At 37.2% G+C, this 22,390-nt stretch overlaps 1 protein-coding gene across 1 annotated transcript in view; it reads left to right on the forward strand.

Annotated features, from left to right (window-relative positions):
- The window catches only part of DLGAP1 (DLG associated protein 1), a 403,111-nt gene that overhangs the window by 250,588 nt on the left and 130,133 nt on the right, over nucleotides 1-22,390 (forward strand). The window contains exons 5-6 of the mRNA XM_026842706.1: nucleotides 4,516-5,541; nucleotides 20,079-20,293. Of these exons, the coding sequence (XP_026698507.1) occupies nucleotides 4,588-5,541; nucleotides 20,079-20,293 (1,169 nt within the window). The 5' untranslated portion in view covers nucleotides 4,516-4,587. The remainder of the gene's footprint in view (nucleotides 1-4,515; nucleotides 5,542-20,078; nucleotides 20,294-22,390) is intronic.

Genomic DNA, 22,390 nt, shown 5'->3' on the forward strand with positions numbered 1-22,390 from the left:
GTACCAACCCTCAGCTTCTGGACCTGGCACAAAACTGAGGATTCAGAAGCATCATCTCACTCACTGAATGGTATCTCTCACTCCTTAGTTTCTGAACAGACAAGGATATTAAATTTAAGGCCCTGCTGACACTTATTTAGGGTGTGTCTGTTGGCATTAGGGTTAGGGTTGGCTGTTAGGGAGTCTCTGTTGGTAACCACACATAACGTAGTTGCATTGCCTTCCTTCTGTATATTGCTAATACAAATTGCAAGAGCATGTTTGCTTCTCATATTCATCTTACTTCCGTGTTTTTATAATTAAGTTGCACACCTTGACATAGATATCACTGCCATTCTGTCAGTTGTCTTAGCAGTTATTGGCCTTACACTTTACATTATGCATATGGCAGTTTGCTTTGCTCTGAATCTTGAACTGTTACATCATGAGCAACAACAATTTGGAACACATGAGTAGACAATATAGTTAAGTAAAATTTGTAAAAGTAATTTATGCATTCAGGTTTTGTTATTTTGCATGCATTTTCACTTTAATTATATAAGAATTATTTACATATTTTTCTAGCCACTAAGTTGTTAGAACAAATTGTTGTACGTTAGGGACACCATGTTAGCAGCAAGGATTAATATATTCATATCCTTCTTACCCACAGCATCTTCAAGAAAAAAAAAAGCAAATGTAACATGAATGTTGAAAATAATAAGCATTCTTCAGGCTCACAATGCTGTATCTATTTAACATCGCATTTATTCCTATGCCATCAAGTGGTTTTGGTCTACTGACCATAGAATTGTTATTTCCACTGTTTATTAATAGGCAGTATGTTCATCAATTATCTTGCCTTATTTCATGTGTAATTAAATGTTCCTAGCTGGCCAAAAATTAACAATACAATAAAAATCTTAATTGATTTCCCCTCAGCTATTCATGACATGATCAGATAGCCCTGTCTCCAGCTGTTAATTGCCCTAAACATTGATTGATAGGTTCAACCAACACAATTATGGAAAATTATGCATATTTTTTGAAAAATACTGATGGAATCAGAGGCTTTTTTTCGAGACATATATTAACATATTAAAGGAGGATTGAGGTGTGAGAGTGATTTTGGAATTATGCTGTGGAGTTTTCTGTGCAGAATTATCCAATAAATATTTAGGAAAAGCACCACTCCTTTCCTCAGTACAGAGCATATTATACTTATTCTTCCCTTCCTGGAAGGTAGGTACTATGGTACATTCTTGTTTTTTTTCTGATTCATTTCACTTTCAATACTGTAGCAGCAGTAATATAGTTAAGGTAAAATGAAGCTCTATCCTAGTTAATACTCTTTTCTTTTTAAGCCAGTTGGCATGTGATAATCTAAATGTTTTCAATGCTGTAGCAGCAGAAGAAAAAATATCTCATAATGCATACACCAGTCTAAGAGTTGGGAATAAACAATTTTTACTCTGAATTTCAATTTCACACAGGTTTTGGAGCCTTTACTATCACTGCTTCTTGTTACACAGGTTGCTTGCTCCCTTTTGGTTTTGGTTCATTTTTCTGTATCACTCTCTGGTCTTTGCTACTTCTTTTTTCTCCCTCTTTTATACCAGTTGCCCTGCAAAGCTTTATCCTCCCTTTTTTGCAACTCTATGATCTTTTGCTTTTACAATCATATTTTCCCTGTTGTTATCTGTATCTGTTCATCTGATTCCTCTTGGGCAGATCATCCTATCTATTTTCTGCTTTTTTCTCCAGTACTTCCTCATGGAAGATTCACTGACAGCTCAGACTCAAAATGGGTGTAGAACTAAATGTTATCTTTTCTCCTAAAAATTTTCACCATCCTACTTGCCATCCAAGCTCATATAGCAGTGCTTAGCCAATCTTCCTCCACAATTTATGGAAAGCCTGTCCCTTTCTCTCTCTACAGACAAATGTCACTTTTCATAAGCTTTTTCACTTTTTAAGAGTTCTTGCACATCCTCCTTAGCATCCATATTGCCAGTCCATCCAAAACACAGCTGGTAACACTGCTGCTCTCATCAGTCAAACCATACTTATATCTTTTAAGCTCATCTTGATCTTCAAGATGTTCCACACTATTCTGTCCCAGCCTATAAATCAGATCAAGTGTTTCCTCATCCCAGCCATCCAGCTCCATCAGTGTAATACAACTACCTATTCTTAATAATTCCATGACATCCCTCATTGCCTGTCATGACTTTACTATTCTGTAAATTATAGGTCCTTTCAGTTCTTTGTCTACATATACTCTTTTTCCACGGTACACAAAAATGAAAAATTCATAGCCATCCAGGTAATGAAAAAAAGAAAATAAATCACTGGTTCTGGGCATGTCCCACTTACTGTACTTCTCTGCATCTTTCTCATATATTTGGGGGAAGGTTTTACTATTTTTATCTTAAATAACACACTAGTCTAATGTTAGCCCTAAGACAATTTATTGATCACCTTGAGGACTGTGGCATGTTTTTAAATGGATTTAAATAAAACTTAACTGGCTGAAGCCTTGTTTTCACAAGCCTTCAAGTGTGAAAGACATTCATAGATAGCAAAGACTAGAGTATTTCTATTTGGTCATTATATCCTTTACTGGTATTCTTGATGTGTTATTCTTGGTCAAGTCACATTTTCAATAAATGCATCTACTGCTACATCCCTTTGGATGTTTCTCTGTTATACAGTCTAATAAATCACATTTTTAAAGGAGTCAGTAGAAATGTAAAATGCTCTTTAGAAGTGCTAAGAATTGTCACTACAGTCTAATTGACAAGTCCAGCTCTCTGAATATATTGTTCTTGTGGTTTTAAAAGTGCCTTTGGCCATTATTCTCTTCAGGTAAGCCAATGAGATCATCTATTTGGAATATTTCAGGTGCTTTTTGTGGTATTTTGAAAACTCATTTTTTGGAATTCAGGGTCTCCTCTCTGAACATTTTCTGCATTTCAGGGACCCAGTGAGGGGGAATGAAATGCAGGACATCCACACTAGCTTTGAAGCATACTGAAAAAAACTCCTCTTCAGCTCACTGCAGATTCAGAAGAAAATATAAAATATATTCTGATGAAATGCAGAGCATGCTTTTCCAGACTTACATTAACTTAATGCTATTTTAGAAAACTTCATTATTGCCAATCTGCCAGTAGGTACAATGTCTACAACCTGTTAGAACATGAACTTTACCTGAGAGAACACTGGAGGAACATAGTGGAAAACTGTTTGCTATGCATGTCTATCCGTACTTCAAGAAAGATCTCAAGGGTGACATTTAACAAAAGTAGTATGTGACTAGACATGCCATAAAAGAATAAAGTAGCTCAGTGACTCCCATTTTGGTTGTGTGTGGTATAAAAGGGCACCCTCTAAGAAGTCCTCTACTCGTCAGAAGCTGAGATGGCACCATTAGAATGTTTTGCTCTGTCTGAAACCCTGTAATTTACACATTAGTAGCTCAGAGATTGCAGTAGCAGTTGCATCCAGACTTTTCCTAGTGGTGAGAGCTGAAATGAGGACATCTGACCTCAAACAGAGTGGTTATTATATCACTTGTGATGAAGATTTGCATTTTCAACTTGTTGTAATCAATAGCCTATAACATTGTGAGTCACTTCAGGGCCAAATAACTGCAATCAAGTGTTAAGTGTTGAAATCCCTTATGCTGTTGTAGAAATGTGCAACTTTTGGCTATACCAGGTCCCCTAACAGTAGAAGGAGTAGGCAGGGATATTTAAACACTGCCTAGTACTCTGAAAATTAAACCAAGTCATGCATTATCAGAATAAGATTTTTTTTGTGTGTGAATAGAAGCAAGTAGACAGTAAATACACCAACCCCAAATATATAGGTTATTAAACAGTTGGTTTGGCTTCATTTTGACAGAATTAGTGTAAAATTATTGTTTCATTCTTAATTTGAAGAGTTTACAGAAATGATGTTTTGATATTGTTTTGAGATGCTTCCAGTCTAAGCAGACAGCATGGATATCAAGTAAAACTGCACTTGAATCATGAACAGATGTGCATTGAAGATAGAGAAAAGTTTCCCATTAATTGCACCACACTTTGTATTGGCCCAAAGTAACCAGAAAGTGCTCCATTAAGGACATGATGTTTTTTAATGCATTTATTTGGCCCTGAAAACATGCAGGTGAGCAGTCAGGGCCTCCTGGGAGGCCCCTGTCCATGAATGTTTTCAGGACTGAGGATTTAGAGTATAGGTGCTGATACTTACCTTGCTGTGGAGTCATGAACAATAGTGAATTTCTCATCAGAAAACTTTCCTTGCTTCTGTTTTCCAGCTGGTGGAATTAGATAATTTTTCTTGTATATTATTTAGGTATCCCCTATCACTGTGTTGGACATGGAAAAGATTAAGCAATAAAAAGAATCAGAGAATGTTTATTCCAATTATTTTTACAATAAGAAGCAATGAATACTAAATGTGCACATGCTGATTTTTCTCTTAGCTCGAATATCTTATGGCTTCTGTTGTATTTCATTCTTTTAGGCCTTTCTCTGAGATCTGCCCATTGCATAGCCATACGTATTAGATGACTTTGGGACTTGCTTTACATCAACGATGAAGGGATTATCTAGCAGCCGTAGTCATCATCATGGGGTTGCCTGTGACCCTCCGTGTGACAGTCTGCCACACCACCCAGACAGGAAGCCATATTTGTTAAACCCGGTGGACCCCCATCCTGCAGACCACCCTTACTACACTCAGAGGAACTCTTTTCAGGCAGAGTGCATGGTGCCCTACAGCGATCAAATTGCCAGCAGCACATTTCCCCGGAGACATTACAGTTCCCACCATGAACTCAAGGATGAGTGTGCTCTGGTTCCCCACGGAACTGCCAACAAGACCAACCGCATTCCTGCCAACCTTTTGGATCAGTTTGAGCGGCAGCTGCCTCTGAATCGGGATGGTTACCACACTCTGCAGTACAAGCGGACTGCCATGGAGCACCGCAGTGACAGCCCAGGGAGGATCCGACATCTGGTTCATTCTGTCCAAAAGCTCTTTACCAAGTCCCATTCACTGGAGGGACCATCCAAGGGGAGTGTCAACGGGGGTAAAGCAAGCCCGGAGGAGTCGCAGACGATGAGGTATGGGAAGCGCAGCAAGAGTAAAGAAAGGCGATCAGAAGGTAAGCCCAGATCCAATGCATCAGGATGGTGGAGTTCAGATGACAACTTGGACAATGATGTTTGCATTTATCATGGTCCCAGTGGGGTCATGACCATGGGAAGATGCCCTGATCGTTCTTCTTCCCAATACTTTATGGAAGCCTATAACACTATTAGCGAACATACTGTGAAGTCATCCAGAAGCAATAATGATGTCAAATGCTCTACCTGTGCAAATCTGCCCATGAATTTGGACTCCCAGTTAATGAAGAAAAGTTCTTGGTCCTCTACCTTAACCGTGAGCAGAGCCCGTGAAGTTTACCAGAAAGCATCAGTTAACATGGACCAGACAGTGGTGAAGGCAGAGACGTGTCAACAGGAACGGTCATGTCAGTACCTCCAGGTACAGTGTGGAGAACTGATTGCTGTTAACTGTACTCTGCCTTGTCTCAGGTGTTTGTGGGGGATGGAGGTTTGCTCTGATATTTCAACTTTCCCAAGAGGTCACTGATCACCAAACAAGGGGTAATGCTGCTGAAATTAAAAATAAATCTGCTTTTTCTTTTTTCTTTTTTTTTTCCCAGCATTCAGTATTTCAAAGAAACAGTTCATGTTGGAACAGGCTTAATTTTTTCATGTGAGAAAAATAAGACCTTTCTGTGTACTTTTTGAATTTATAAGGCAATCACAGTAGGGGTATAAGGAATTTGATGTCGTAGTGCTTGCACTTAGCATTACAATGTCAATTAACCGAATGTTACCAGGATACAAATTCTTTGATTTCTGTAATTTCAAGATTTGCCTTCATTTACTGCTTATTTTATTATGAAAGCTTTTGAGATCCATCTGAGAAACTTTGGGGTACCTTAATACTTTCTCCAGCAGGAAAACAACCTACTTTCCTTTTGCCATAGAATATAAATTCTCATAAAACAATTATTGTAACATGTCCAGATTTGTTTATCTGGCTATTCCTCTTTCTCATGGCTTTGAGTCAAGAATAAAAAATCAAAAGGTTGGAATTATTGCTTGTTCTGATTATACATTTTAGGAGTACATCACCTACTCCCTCACAAGCTGTTTGCAGTTAATACAGCGTCACTATTTTTCACCAGTATTGTATCTTTAAATGTCAAGAATCAGATGTCTGCTCTTGGAGCTATCATACTGCCAGTGAATGTTTGTGGCAGGAACATGGATCAGAAAATATTAAAACTGTTTCATTCTTAGGAGAGCTGTGGATAGCTTTTATGCACTTTAAACGAAGCACTTATGGCACATCTAAGTGTGTGTGTAAGATGGAACAACGTTGCGCAGAGAAGAGAGAAGACCATGAGGAAAAAAGAGGTTTGCTAAGATGATTTGGTTTCATTTTAATGTAGTGGGACTCTTGTCTATTTGTACAGAAACTGTAGCGAGTTTTCTCATATGTGTGCTTTAATGAGACAGTCAGCTTCCACATTCTGTTGTTTAAAGTCAGTACGCAGAGAAAGCGTAGGACTGAAGCATCCGCATTTAAAAATTGATCTTAAAAGGTTTTATTGAATGGCATGCAGAATAATTTTGAATGCCAGCCTCTGAGATTCTAAGTTTTGAATGTAAAGAAATGGATCTGTGTATTTTCTATTAATTATTAGGAGAGTGGGGTCGGGGGAGAGAGGACTATATGAATGTTCAGTGTGTGTTTACAGCTGTGTGTATGGACTCGGGAGGGAGAGGGGTTTCAAAATAGCCTCAGGTTGCAATCTTGTGAGGTGTTTTTTTTTTATTAAGTCTCTTTTGTCTGATTTTTGTGAGTGAGAAGAAATCATAACTTTAGGTTTGATCGTTACGGTTACTTTGGACCCTAAGATTTCTTTTGTTGATGTTTTTGTTTACTCCTTCAATCTTCCTCTCGGGTTTAGATAAAATAGCTGACAATTCAGTATGTGACCAGATGGCTAGAAAAGAGCGAAAAACTGTGCCAGCATCAGCTTTAAATGAACACCTCCATAGGGACTTTTAGATAATGTTTAACTGACAGGAATAGACTCTTGAAGTGGAATTAGAGGACATTATCTGTGTCTGTATGAAAATATGTCCAACAATTATCAAGGGCAGGAATTAGAATAACTAAATTTTCACTTAGAATAACTAAATTCTCATTGTGTTTCCCATCCTCACTAGTAGTTTTATATTGGTTCTCATTTCATTTTATTTAATTTTTTATAATTGTATGCCTGTTTGTAAAAGCCAGGGAAATGTAAGTGGTTTGGAATCGCTTTTAAAAAAAGAAAATTCTTAACCACGCTTCGATTAACATTGGAAACAATATTCAGAGTAGGGTAGATTTGAGGAATCAGGTCAGGATTATTATTCTCTCTTGGCAGCTTGAAAGGATGACAAATGGATATAGGTATTAAAAAGTCAGCCTATTTTGAATGCATCCCATTGCCTTTCTCTTCACTACATCACTTATCTTCTTACCCTACAAGCCCTTTGGGGGCTTCGACTTTGTTCCCTTTTGTGTCTCCACAGTGCCCAGCACAATGGAGCACAGAACCTAATTGAGGCCTTTTGGCTGTCCTGCAATATAAATATATATTAACAGCAGCAGAGTATTTCTCCTTCAGTGGACTGCAGAGGTATTCTGTATATATGTTGTTTTCCTGGTGACCTTCTCATCATTGTATCAAAAGGCTGGTGTCCTGTTAGAACAATTAGAAATGCACTAAATGAGAAGAAAGCTGCAAATTCATTACAATACTTCACAACTCTGATATTTTAATTTTATTATTATGATGCTTTTTTGTTGCTTTATTTAACTCATTAAATATTAAATAGATGCTTTTATGAACTCACTTGTAATATAAGCTGTTGTTTATGGTCCAGGATATAAACTCTCCGATCCTTGAAAGAGGCAACTATTTTGTTTGTGCAAACTCTTCTTGTGATAGTGTCTGAATGCAATGAAGGAGTGACTTTCTTTTCAGTTCAGAGTACTCAGGATAATTTTCTTTATCCTGATAGATCTGAGTATATCAGAGATCACAGATGACTTCACATTTACTTGTAAGGGCTTTTATCACAAAAGTATCTGGATGAATTCTCAGTGTAAAGACATGGAAATAACAAATGATTATCTCACTTGGTGTGATATTTTCCACATAACTGTTCTGTGGAAGAAGTTGGCAGTAGTTCGTATTACAGATGGGCTTATTTCTCGTAATTTGGAATTTGGATCAAGTGCAGAGTCCTCCTGCATTGTACAGTTTTTCTTTACCCCAGCGGGGTCTGCTTCCAGCCCGGGTACTGAGGCACAGTGTCCATCCTTGGAGGTCTAGGGGAGGCTTGACTCAACACTGTGCATCTTCAGAAAGAGATATTAGCTCCCAGACTAGTCTAAAGACTGTCACGTAAACCTTTTGTTTTCACCTGCATTTTGGGAATGGAATTGTATTTTTCTCTCCTTTCTGTTTCTCATTTCAAGAATGAGGAACTGGCTAGTAGAAAGTTAAGATCCTTTTTCTGAGCAACTTCTTCAGAAAAGCACCTTTATTTGATCCAGGTTTACAACTGGACTAATTTGAAGGAGGGTGAGAAAGAACTGTTCATGCTTTCTCAAAAATTCTTCTTCAAAATGGTTTCCCACCCTTGAGAGAATAATCTATAAAGGAGTGGACAGCCTCTACTTCTCTGGTAGCTTCTTCTGTGGAAAAATTAAAATTAAGCAAAACTATTGAAGACAAAATGTAAGCACCAGTCTTTTTCTGCAAACAATAGGGTCTAAATACATGGGTAGATATTTTCGACACTCTTGTTTTCTATGAATTCATGATTGTTGAAGCTAATAAGGTATCAAATACACTGCAGAGTTTGTCTCATTATAGTTTTGCCATTCAATGTTCCCTGTAATTATTGTTCCCATTGTCCTTGGTCCACTCGTTAAGAGATGGAGAAAAATACAAAGGATGACATTTTTCATATTATTCCTCTTTTCTTCTTATGTGGGTCAGTCATATGTTTTCTTTTGATCCCATCTGATGAGACTGAAGTCAGTTGGGGCTGAAGATGGAAATTTTACTTCTGAAAACTGAAGTGCAGTAGGCGGAGACGACAGTGCAGTCATCCAAGTTTCACATTTGCATAGCTTGTCCTTTGGTGAAAGATTGTGAGAAATAATATAAAAAAATATAAACGAAGTTTCTGGTTGTAATAAGGATTTGTGGGTCGTGAAGGGCTCTAGTTCATACTTGTATTCAGTTTCCTGTGTGAAGGTTGTCTGTAATGTGAATTATTATATAATCTGTAGCATTAAGAAACCCATAGGTAAAGAAGTTACTTGTTTTCCAGTGTCAGGACAAGGCACTTCCAGAATTTCTTAGGAGATACTGCTCAATCCTAGCTTCTTTCTGTTGCTTGTGTCCATGGATGGCCAAATAGAGGGCAGCATCCTAGGTCAGGATACTAATAAGGAACAGTATCTGTCATACAATTTGTTAACGTGATATATTCAATTACAAAGTGATTGTCCTTATGACACAGCAATTTATGTTAGATCTCTTATGTGTGCAAGTCTATCTGCATTTTCAGTTATTCTGTACTGTTTCCTCATTTGTGGTGTTTGCATTTCTCTCACAACTACCATATTCAAATTAATCTTTCAGTATGTCCTTGTGTATATATGTAAACTGTATTTTAATATCCATGGACATGCTTGAGTGGGTCCACAGGAGGGCCACAAAGGTGTTCAGGGAGCTGCAGCACCTCTTCTGTGAGGACAGTCTTAGAGAGTTGGGGTTGTTCAGCCTGGAGAAAAGGCGGCTCTGGAGAGAACTTACAGCGGCCTTCCAGTACTTAAAGGGGGCTACAGGAAAGATGGGGAGGGACTCTGCACTGACAGGATAAGGGATAATAGTTTTAAACTGAAAGAAGGTAGATGCAGATTAGATATCAGGAAGAAATTCTTTCCTATGAGGGTGGTGAGGCACTGGAACAGGCTGCCCAGAGAAGCTGTGGCTGCCCCCTCCCTGGCAGTGTTCAAGGCCAGGTTGGACGGGGCTTTGAGCAGCCTGGTCTGGTGGAAGGTGTCTCTGCCCATGGCAGGGGATTGGAATTAGATGGTCATTAAGGTCCCTTTCAAACCAAACCATGCTATGATTCTATCTTCCATTTTTCATATTCCTGAAGACCTGCCTTTTTTGCTCTTATTCCATTAGAAATTGAAAGTGAATGAAGCATATATTATTTCCCCTTCAATTTTCCAGTCAGAACTACAAAGTATATGAGGTGTAAGTTTGAAATTTTCTTACTGAACTCATTTGAAACATACTTCTCAGTGAAGCTAGTGAAGCAATTTGAACATCTGTAAAATAAAATGTCAAATGTCATAATGTATTCTAGGCCATCTTCCAGGTAATGGAATAATCATGAAAATGTTTGGAAATTCTTAAATGTTCATGAATTTTAAAATATCCTAGTGTCTAAGAACATTAAAACTGAAAAAACATAACTCACAGAAAGCTAATTTATTTCAGTTTTAAAATTGTGAGATGGGTAATATGAATAATGAATAAAATTACGGAATTTGTGGGCACTTGGAAAATATAAATAAAGCACAGAATAGCTTATTTACAAAAAATACATTAATAACAAATAATTCCACTGATTCTACATCTTGGTTATTTAGCCTACCTGCAAACCTACCCAAGATGTCTTTGCTATATTCAGTCAAAGATGTAGGAAAGTATTTCAGTATAGCTGTCCTCCTCATCTTTGCAGTCCTTTACCTTAAAAAAAAACAGAAATTGTCAGCTGAGGTGATGAGAATAATCTTGCCACATATTTCACCTTAACAAGTGCTGTGTTCTCATTCATTTAATTAATACCTAGACTGACCTTTGGTGTCTGAGTAATGCAGTAATGGAGGTCACCTGAGCACTTAAGAGAGCTGTTCTACAGCAATATCAGTGCTTCACATTTAGCTGCAATTTTATCTGCCCATGTTCCTTAGGTAATAATTTTCTATCCTTTACTTTCATCACCATCCTGTAACTTTTTATATTGAATATACGGGTACTGATCTTATTTTTTCTAGATTAACTTGAATTACTGTTGGTTCATTCTGTTAACATCCCTACTTGCTAATAGCGGATCCATTAATGAACATAATCTTGGCAGCTGGATCACTATTTTGTGTTGCTAGCACACCTTATATACAATTTAGCAACATATTTGTGTGACAGTACATTACACACAGTTATGTCAGAAATGTTTATGAAAATTATGACTGCAAATGCAGCTGGCATTTGGTATCTATTGCAGTTCCTTCATAGGTAAGATTTGACTCAGTCCTGGATCTGACTTCTTTCTGTAGTCTTAAATATCTGAAGTGTTCTCATCTTATTATTTTCAGTATTTTCACAGTAAAAAATAAATAAAATAAAAATCTTCAAGACAAATCAAGTCCAGCAAAGAGGATCATTTCAGTCTTCATCTGAGTTTGAAATCATTAACTTTTATTGTGGAGACATGCTAAGTAGGTGTGGAAAAAAACACTGAGCAGTGATGTTTTCCTTAGTCGAAGGTGCAAAGTAACAAAGAATATTTCCCCTAGATCCAGGTATTGGTTTTTTGTTTCTAGAATGGAATTTGTAGTACAGATCTTGAGTGGAGAAATACTACAGTGCCAGAAGAGTGGTTTGAGCTGGGGGCAGCTGGCCACAGTTTCTGTTCTGCCTTACAAATGCTCTTGTGCTATGTTGGTTGCACAGCTGACCTCCTGTCACTAGTGAATCAAGCAACAAGAACATGAATCTGTTGTGTACTGTTTGTCCTTTCATCCTCTCACCCTGAGCCTCTGCACGGGACTGTCTTGCCTCGACTTCTGATAGCTATGTATTTCTCTCTCCAAAGGCAATGCGCCAGGCAGTCAGATAAGGCACTGTGACAGTTCTGATGGTCCATGGCTTCCAGAGACAGTCTTTTAATTGTCTCTAAGAGTCTTTTATGCAAATAAGTTGTGTTTACTTTTGCTTTACTGACATAACTCCAGCCAATCTCACAGTCTTTGAGATTTCCTGTTCTCTAGCAATTCAGTCCCTAGCAGATGAGAGTCAAGACCATGACCTTCATTTGATATCCAGAGGGATACTACAGTAGAGCAAAGGTGAAAGTTTGGAATCACTAAGACACACTATGATGTTCTGAAACTGGGAAAGTTTCCTTAGAATCAAATGAAAGCTTCTTTTGCAGGTATATTTCATTGTTGTAATTTATTTAAAAAAAAAAAAAAAAAAAAGCACAATGTGGAAGTTTCAGTCAAGTCTGTCCACTGTCCACTAAAAAATGTGACAGAAGCTAATAGCCAGCTGGAGATGGTAGCTTAACTGCATTACTTACAGCTGCTGCCTGTGAGAGCACAACATGAGCAAAGCACCAGAGATTATCCAGTTACAGTCAGCCAACAGAAACAGCATAAGGGCTGTTTCTCAAAATGCTCTCCCCACCACATCTGTGTTTTTCCAAGGATACAGATTCAGCTGCATGTTCTCCATACACAAGCCAGTTTCCTGCTGGCTGCTTGATAGTGGGCTTGTGGTCATGTGTGGTGAAAGAAAGGTAAAATGACATCTTATTTAACAATATTGGCATTTGATGCCAACTAGTCACTCTATGCAGGTGGTGAAGTGATTAGGAACAGAACTGTTTGACCCCAAATAAGGTATCTAAAAGTGAAAGAACACTTCTCCATAGATAGTCATTGAAAGTGTCCTGTCAAGGATTAGTATTCATGTTAACAGTCATCCTGTCCTACTTACTTGGTCAAGGAGCCATCTCTCCTTATAGCCAACTGCACTGAAAGCTTCGAGGGTATTGAGAAAGATGAGAATGAATGTCTGACCTCTGCCACAGAGAGAATATCATCCATGAGTATCACTGGAGCAGTTCTAGTTTGAGGTCCTGTCCAAGAGTCCTGCTATGTGACGTTCAGTTCTGTTTCCTTCAGCTAATAGATGTGGCAGTTGCTGTTTGGTTTCCTTTCTGCAGAATGTGTTTGGGGGTGGCAAACTTGCAAGGCCCTTGGCTGAAATAATTTTATCCACGTGGCCTTCTTCATGGTTGGTTGGATTTTTATACGTAGAGCAGGAGGAGAAAATTTATCTGGAATCAAGATGTGTTTTGTGTAGGACACGCATCCTCTTCATAAAACAGGATGTGAAACAGATTGATGTTAGTGGTCGGGGCACCTTTTGATGAATGAAAATTATAAACTGGAGCAGTGCTTGAAGAATGTTGTCTGTTGAATTACTCTATGAGGATTCATACTGTTTTAGAAGACATTCCGAACTTTTTTATGTGAAGAAAGATTGCAATTCTTCATACAATTTGTTCAGGTTTGATGCAAGGTGTGGGCACTTAGAATTGAGGAAGTAATGTTCTATCTCAGACAGGGTCTTTATTTTGGCTGTTACTGCTCTTCATGTAAAAAAATATGGAGATAAGGCAGCTAAACTATATTAATTTATAGTGGAACCTGGCTGCTGAAATACTACACGCTAAAGCAAGTGTTGCAGCAGATACTGAGCATATTAAGTTTGTCCTAAATAGAAGCAACCTTCCTATCTGCCTTTCTGAAAACTTGTAAGGCTTATTAAACATATATTATTCTTTAAGCTAAGATTTCCCTTTTTTTTGAGTACTTCAATGATTCTTAACACATGCACATTGATAGAATGAAATGCTTGTCATCTTTATTGGTCTGATTAATTCAATATTCATGAGTGCTAGGAATAGGCTTAGTAAGTGGAAGATGGCAATTGAAACTTCCTTAACAGCATGCAGAAGAGGCATAATAACGGCTAAGAAAACCAAATTACATGGGTTTGAAAATCTGCACCGAGCAGTCATTAAGCATTGTTCTTCAGTTGTGTGATTTCATTTCATTAAGTATTTGCATACTAATAGAAAGCTAAAGTTACAAGTCTACTGCTGTGAGCGATGGTTAGCCACTCCTTCCAGTCCTTGTGTTTACTTCTGTAGTCATCCACATTGCTTTGGCAAAGCACAGGGAGAAGCTTTAATGATTTCAGCTGCAATAAACCAAATCAAACTAGAGATCAATAATGAACTTAATTTGCTATAGAGACAGTCTGTTTGCTATTTCCTCCAGTGAGGTAAGTTAATAACAATTTTGGGGGGAAAAAAAAGATACTAGATATTCTAATTTTATTGTTTAGAAACTGAATAAAAAATGGTGTTTTTTACCTTTGTCCTTACATGCTGGATTTATTTCACATATCACTGTGTGAGCTTTTGAAATTAATGTTTGAAAACTTGGGGGGCTAGTATGCCTGTTTGCTTGGTTTCTTTATTTGGGGACCTAGACTATCTACTAGAAAAATCCAGTTTCTTTATATCAAAAAATACATTAAAGGAATTGACCAGTCAGTTCAGCCTGGTTAATGACAAAGTGTGACCACTTCCAGAGCAACATAAATTTAATTAAAGATCAGGGCAGGTAATCTGCACACTCAATTAAGCTGAATCCAGGTAAGATGTTGGCTTTCGGCAGTATGTTATCTGTGTAGTCTGTTCTGTTTACAAAAGAATCTTGTATCTGCTATTCAATCAGAAAAAAAAAAAAAAAAAGAAGCAATAGTCAAGCTTAGATTTCATACTTGTAACAAACATTTTATTTCTAGGTGCATGCTGAAGTCTTAAGTCTTAGTAAGTTGCCTGGCTCAGAGGCCTTTGCTGAATACTTTCTATGTATTTTCAACTAATAATGGTGTCCTGTTTCAGTGCACTTTTTGTATAAGTGCAATCTTTGACTTTTAGGCTTGTAAAGAAAGAATGATACATGATCTTAAAGATCATTTACAGAATGAAACGTTTCCAGGATCTCTATTTCTTCAATACTGTGAATAATAATAGTTCTATTTTAATAAAAACAATGATGTTCATTGTTAGATCTGAATTTAGCTCTTCCCCCTTTTTCATGTGAGAAAAAACAATCATGCAAGTGATGTTCCTGCTTGATATTCTGATACTGAAAAAAGGTATTGCCAAGGTAATTGGATAATATGATTTTCTTAAGAGCATGAAAGAGCTTTATTTCAGGTATGTCAGTCTTAATGCCATTAATCCTCTAAGGCAGTCGATCCCGTGCATATGCACTTATGTGCAGTGTAGTATGTGGCCTTGCCAGACATAGTATTGGCTGTTCAAACAGAGTAAGAGCCTGTGGGAAAATCTGTGCAGACCTTCTGAGTGAAAAAAAAGAGCTGGAGGTTGACATAGACACTTTCCCCAGCATATTTCCTATAAACAGAAGGAAACACTCTATAGAATGTATAGTACAATATATATAGAAACAGAATGGAATAATGTGATTGATTTTAGTTTCACAATTTGGAGTTTTGAGAGCGTTTATGTTTCACTTTTTTCCCATGACATGAAACACTTCACTGTGACAGTAAATTGTGTTGTCTGCTATGAGCTGTTACAGACGTTCCTTTTAGGCACCGAAGACAGCACTCTGAAAATCGGGTTACTACTTTTAGTAGGTATTGTTTGAGGTATTTGACTATAGGCACAGAAGTACTGAAACTGACATTATTTCATCTGCCTGTATTTTCTAAACAAAATAGGTACAATGAAAGGAAATTATGAGCTTTAAGGGTTGTTTGTCCTACTCAAGTAATACACAGACAGTCTTCTACAATCCTTGCATTAAAAGTGTTACAACTTTTAATAGCCAAAGCAAAAATCTACAACTTCTTCTAAAGCATTTCTTTACCCTGCAAATGCTCCCTACCGGTTACATGATGCCTTACTGTTTTCTCCTACTCCAACTTCTGAAATCAGGGTTTCTGACTTTTGTAAAACTGAAATAAGATAAAGGGAAACTGGACCCAAATTTCTTTCCCTAATATTCTTTTAAACACTGAAACCTTACTGAAAAGAAAAAAGAAAAAAAGAGGAAAAGGAAAAAAAACAAAAACAAAAACAAAAAACACTCAGCCTTAAATATCCGTAAGAAAACTGCACAAACTGTTTAACTAAAATAGATCTTTAATCAAATAACTATTACATTCTTCTACTGCAGATTTGTCTAGGCACACAAGATAGTTTTTACAAACACTCTGACTTCCTCAATGTGTTAACTGAAATTAGAACCATATCTGGGTTGATATTTTAGGCTGTTTTCTAAATATGGATATTTTTCCTAACCATAGTCATTCTTTTCTCTTTGGCACATACAGGGTTTATCCTTAAACCCATAAAATGGTAATGGAACTTGTGCTGCATTCATACACTTTCCTTGGGTTTGCACATGCAGGTAACGTCCAGTACACAAACCAGGCAGTGGGTTTGTGGCGCTCCCTGAGACTGCTTTGCCCCTGGTCTCTGTGTGGACAGCTCAGCTTTCTTTTTCTGCACCTAGAATGTTTAAGAGGTGGAAGAGCAGCTAAAAAGGTAGCATGATGTTTTCCAGTGGTTGCTCACTTCACTGGGTGAACAGAGCTCAAACTGGAAGCTTCCACCCCAACACATCATACAAATTCTGGGACTAGAGCAATGCATTCAAAACTCATCATGGTACACAGTGTTTGCTTGTATAAATAGAATGTTTTGTGGTAAATTCATTGCAGCCAGCTTTCAAAACTTGGCCTATCATATCTAAATAATTTTGAGATGCTTTGTGATAAGAGGCATTGTACTTATGTATGGAGTTACTGATAACAGAACTCAAGAATTTCAGAGTTATGGTGCCCACAGCAACTATATGTTATCATTTGTATTGCACCTATAAACTACAGCATTAAATTTAACAGTATGTCTATTATTTCATAAAGCTACAAGTGTTCAGCTTGCCTGAATTATGGATGCTATATGAGCACTGTAACTTTCCCTGACTTCTTCTGTTAAAGACACCAACCTTAACATTATAATAACATATTTTATTTAGTGCATTAAAGATTGATTCACTATTTCAATGAGAAAAAGCACAGATCTTTAACTAAAGCATAATGAATAAAATTTTAAACAGATTAAAGTGCATGTCCTCTGAGAAGTCACAGATTACATGCTCAGATATCTAATATCTGCCTGAAAAGTGATTGGAAAAACACTATTACAGGTTTCAAACTTCTGACTGAAGTCTGAGCATGTCATCAAAATGTCAGCCGAACTTGGTTTTACTAAACCTGTGTTAACTTCTTTTTTGAACATGAGTGATTTGAAGAGTCAAGGTTTTACAGTTGACAAGCAGGAGCTGTAGATTCCAAAATGTATGTGAGGGGTGGTATGAACATAGATTGTATTTCTGCTGTTTAATGATGCTGTAGGGCTAGAACCACTGCAAGAAAAAGACCTGAAAAGATATTGTCCTCTGTCTGTCATAAGTGGCTGGAGGAGGAGCGTAGAATGATCCATAGTCTTAGATATTAAAAATCAGAATCAAAACCACTGCCAAGTGCACTTCCTTTGCACTTTACAGACATTTACCTACCAGGAAACCATCAACTTTCCAGACCTGGGGTCTAGACATAAACTTAAAAGCCACAGAATTAAGACATTTCTTTTTCTTTTTAATTTTCTTTTTTTTTTTTATTTGATGTGGAAACATCAGAGACATATATTCAATCCTGTTCCTTCAGTGGGTTCTGTCAGTACTTAGTACTCTCAGTCTGTAATACTCCAGTTCTTAGTTAGTCTTACCCTTTTCTAGAAGACTATTTTCGGTGGGTTTAAGTGTATTTGCTCAATTATTTCCTATAGATACACAATTCTGCAAGCCATTGTTCAATAAAAAACCTGGACATTGAAATATTTTCCTGCCGTAAGTAACTTATATTCTTGAAGCCCGGACAAAAAAAAAAAAAAAAAAAAAAAAAAAAAAAAAAAGAAAACAGCAACAAACTTTGCATGCTGCTGGAAGAGAAGAATTTAAATAGTAGAGTTACCAGAGTCATTAACTAAAGAATGTTTAAAGAAAAATTAGAAATTTAAAAGGCATAAGGAAAGAATTGGTTAAATAAACCATGGAGCAACTGAGAAGGAAGTCAGTCCTGAGAAACTGTCATAAGTTTCGTGACAAACTGTCATAAGAAGAAATGTTGATAAAGATACAAACTAGAGTAACTTCCAGGATTAAATCTTAAGTCCTCTGAGGAAAATATCAAAGCTCCAATTGAGCTTTGTTCAAGAGAGATCTGGTAGAAAAGAGAGAGCTCAGACTGAGCACAAGAGGAAGGAAAGACTTGTTTGAGCCTGGAATTTCAAAACCTTAAATCATGATGTCAGCAGCAGGAAAAAAAGAGTCAATCAAGGAAGAAAACTGGAAAGGTCTTGGGTTTGAAATCAGCATGAAGCAAGCAATGGCATGGCTTATGAATAGTTTGGTTCATTAATTATAATTAGTTATAAGCCCATGAATTCTTAGGATTATTAAATATCTTCTTTCATTTGTATAGCACAGGGACTTTTTCAGTTTATAGCAGCCTAGATTGATAAAATGCCATAAAAATTTGATCTACACTGAAAGGCTGGTTTTAGGCTTACGTTTGTAGTGGGAATCAACAGCTAAACTAGTTAGTAAGCAGTCCAGTGTTTCAGTTTTGGTTGTCTAAACAAGCTGGCATGTAAATGCTCTGGCTGAAGTTTGGGAAGCAATGTATATACAAGATATTCAGCAGAAGTTAAATGTTGTTGAAGAACACACTCTCCATAGAAAAGAGACACCCGGTGATTATCCTGGTAGATGCCAATATTTGTAAGCTGCTGGACAAATTTTAGCAATCCAGATTTGAGACCCTTTGTTTAATATGGCTTGTAAGGGTTTCTGAGCATTGTAGTTATAACTTGCTTTATAGAGTTGATTCACTAAGAATAACCAGAAAAGCAGCAAATTAAAAATTTACAACTACTTTTATTTAAATCTAACACAAAATATGTTTAACTGAAAAGCGCTTTTGCTGTTTCACCTTTACTATAAAAATGGAGTTTCTGCAAAATAACTTCAGGACAATTCCTTCAAGGACCCTGTTCCACTGCATGTTGTTTCTGTTCTCCCAGAAAAGAGAAAGGTGTTGCTTTACAATGGTTAGAAGCCCCAGGAGCAGAAGAACAGAGAGGATGGGTGGGCAAGAGCACCAGCACCATGTTCTTGGACTGTCCTCTGCTATGTCCCAAAATCTCATGAATGCATATCCCCAGTGTTCCAGATTTCCAATGCAGAGAATGGACATCGCTTACTTCAGATCAAGAGGAATAAAGTACATCAATAAGAAGAAGAAAAAGAAGGGAATAATGAATTGTATGACTCAGACACTCAGACTAGCATAATTCGAAAGGAGGATCCCTGAAAGTTCATGGGTGTTTAGTCGCACTAATTATGCTATAGAAGCAATAGTAGTATAATTTCATACTTACAAGCCTACTTTTGTGATGATTAATACATAGCTCTACTAATTTGAAATGTATCTTGAACCAAAATCATCCTGGTGAGTGTAACTAAGTACACTCAGTCTGAAAAGATTGTGATATAGGGATTCGTATTTCATCTTTTGTGACTCCCTGAAGGTGTTCAAAAGGTTGAGCTGAACCAAAAATACTCTGATCTGGTTTGCAAATGCTTTGAATGAAAACCACCAAATAAAAAGATTTATCCAGCCCAATATTATACCTAACTGAGGCTCCTATGTCAACATGTTTGCTAGAAACTTCCCAGATAAGAGGTGGAAAATAACATACTCCAGAGGTGCTTGTGACTATGCAAGAGGAGAAGTGGCCCTCCACTGAAACAGCAGGCCATGGTCAAATGGGATTGAGGATGTGCCCTTGGCCATGAGAGTTCTTGTTATTGCTCTGTTGTGGTTTAGCATGATCAAATCTTGCTGTGCAGCTATATCAGGGAAGAGTGCACTAATAAGAGAATTGTGTTTATCATTTAAGGTTCCTCAAGATGAATGGACTGGATTCACTCCACGAGGGAAAGATGATGAGATCCCCTGCCGACGAATGCGTAGTGGCAGTTACATCAAAGCCATGGGGGATGATGACAGTGGAGACTCAGACTCAAGTCCGAAGCCATCTCCAAAGATTGCTGCACGGAGAGAGAGCTATCTCAAGGCCACCCAGCCATCCCTTACAGAGCTCACCACTCTCAAGTAAGTCTGTGTTTTGCAACATCATATAGAGCTCTCCATTAAGACATACATCTTCTGTTCCTATCTGTTTCTACTCTTTACTTGTAGGCACCAGTTAAGGAAGGTATTTAAACAAGTGTGTTCAGTCATGCTTATTTTTTATTTTTTTTTCTGAACAAGTGTAGATTTGGAAATGTATTTCAATACTATTCTGTAAAGGGACCCTACTACTTGTGCTTCGAATTTGCAAAGTATTTCAACCTGTTAGTGTTAAGTGAGTATTAAGGTATGTACAGTAGGCCTATTCTTTAAGTATTTTGCTGAATTATAGCTTTGGCCTGTGAAAGCTTTGCATAATTGTGTATTTATATATACTCAACATGTGAAATCAGCCCTAAACTAGTCTTTGAAGCCCATCAGAGAGCACCTGACATTTAATTAAAAAGAACAATGACTGTCTGAAAATAGACAAATCCATGGTTTCCACTCTTCAGTTCACTCAGAATTGCACTGTATTTTGTGAAGAAATATAACCAAAACTGATTTTTTAAGTTGTTTATAAAAGATTTAGTCAAGAGGAATGATGAATTTATGGGTTTTTAATGTCACTTTGTGTTTTTTCTTTTATTTGGTCCTTTTAAAAGAGCCACCAAATTCTCTTGAAAATTGCACAAATGGATAATTTTGGTATTAGTGTTCTATTTAAAATTATTCTAAAATGGAGAGGTCCCCTAAAGCAAGAAAATAAATTATATCCATAAAATAAAATACTGTGGATTTAAATCAACAATTGTTTCTGTCTGTCTTCTGCAAAATTTGTAGCTATAATAGTGAATCATAGTTCACTGAACCAGAAATAACCTAATTTTAGTATAACAAAAAAAAAAAAAAAAAAAAAAAAAAAAAAAAAAAAAGAGCTATATCTCTTCTAGTATCCGTGATTAGTGACAGAAGACTCCTTTTGCGTTTCCCTCATTAATTTCCTCTCCTTCCTTGTCCTCTGCTACCCCATTTTTTCCCCGAGACCTCATCTGAGAAATAGATTATAGAGAAAAGCGTTTGATCCTTGTTAAGAATGTCATGCTCTTGACATCAGTGATGAATAGACCAGAAGAAAAAGACATGCTTATTGCAGCTCCCCATAGCAGCCTGCCTGACTTTGTCTCAGGGGAAGCCAGGAATTGCTTCTGCTCCATCTTTCCATTACTGTCCAAAGGAGAAAGCAGTCTCATTTTCTGCAGGGATTTTCACAAACTAGCTGGCGCTTGCTCAAGGAATCCAGTGATTCCTCTCATCATCCAGCAGATTTTACCACATCCTTTCCTGAGCCAAAACTCCTCCTCTGAGATCAGTTAGTGCAACCTCTGCAAGGTGAACATAAATGTTACATACCACCACAAACTCCCCAAAGCCATGCTTTATGCACAGACACACTACTGGGCATGGAGCTTATCCTCTTTGAGGCTTAGAAAATGCATGTTCCACAATTCCGTAATATATATTTGAAGTACAATGCATCACAGTGAGTGTATTTGCTCTTGGTCATTTCTGTTCTCTGTGGATAGGACATTTGCAAAAGAATACGGAATTATTAAAAATACAAAGTCCTGCATGTCACTGTTCACGCACAGAGGATGTTAGATCAGAGGAGCCAGGCAGCAGAAGCTTTTGGGTTTAGTTTTGAAGTCATTATAATTCAGCAAAGTGCTTGTACAAATACTTCATTTCACATGTGTTTTTTTAATCCCTTCCTATTCAGGAAAGCTTTTAGGAATGTGCTTAATTTTAAATTGCACTCTGTAAAATTCATGTAAGTTTAGGACCTATGCAGAAGTAGGATGTAGATCACAGGGTAGAAGAAAGAAAGGGAAAATGGTCAATGGTAGTAAAATAAAAAAAGAGGACAAAATATGAAATAACTTCTCTTTTTCACTGACTTCTCAGCATAAATAGGGATGAAGTAGAATTTTTTTTTTTTTTAAATCTATGATGATACTTTATAGAAATATCTCTTCCTGGGAAACCTTTCCACTTTCAGAGACAAATTGTCTAATACATGATTATGCATTGCTTTTATTCCTTTCTGTTGAACATGATCATTTGGGGCTGTCTCTTATA

Source organism: Athene cunicularia (assembly GCF_003259725.1).
Source record: "Athene cunicularia isolate RWA chromosome 2 unlocalized genomic scaffold, athCun1 chr2_part1, whole genome shotgun sequence".
NCBI classification, from domain to species: Eukaryota; Metazoa; Chordata; class Aves; order Strigiformes; family Strigidae; genus Athene; species Athene cunicularia.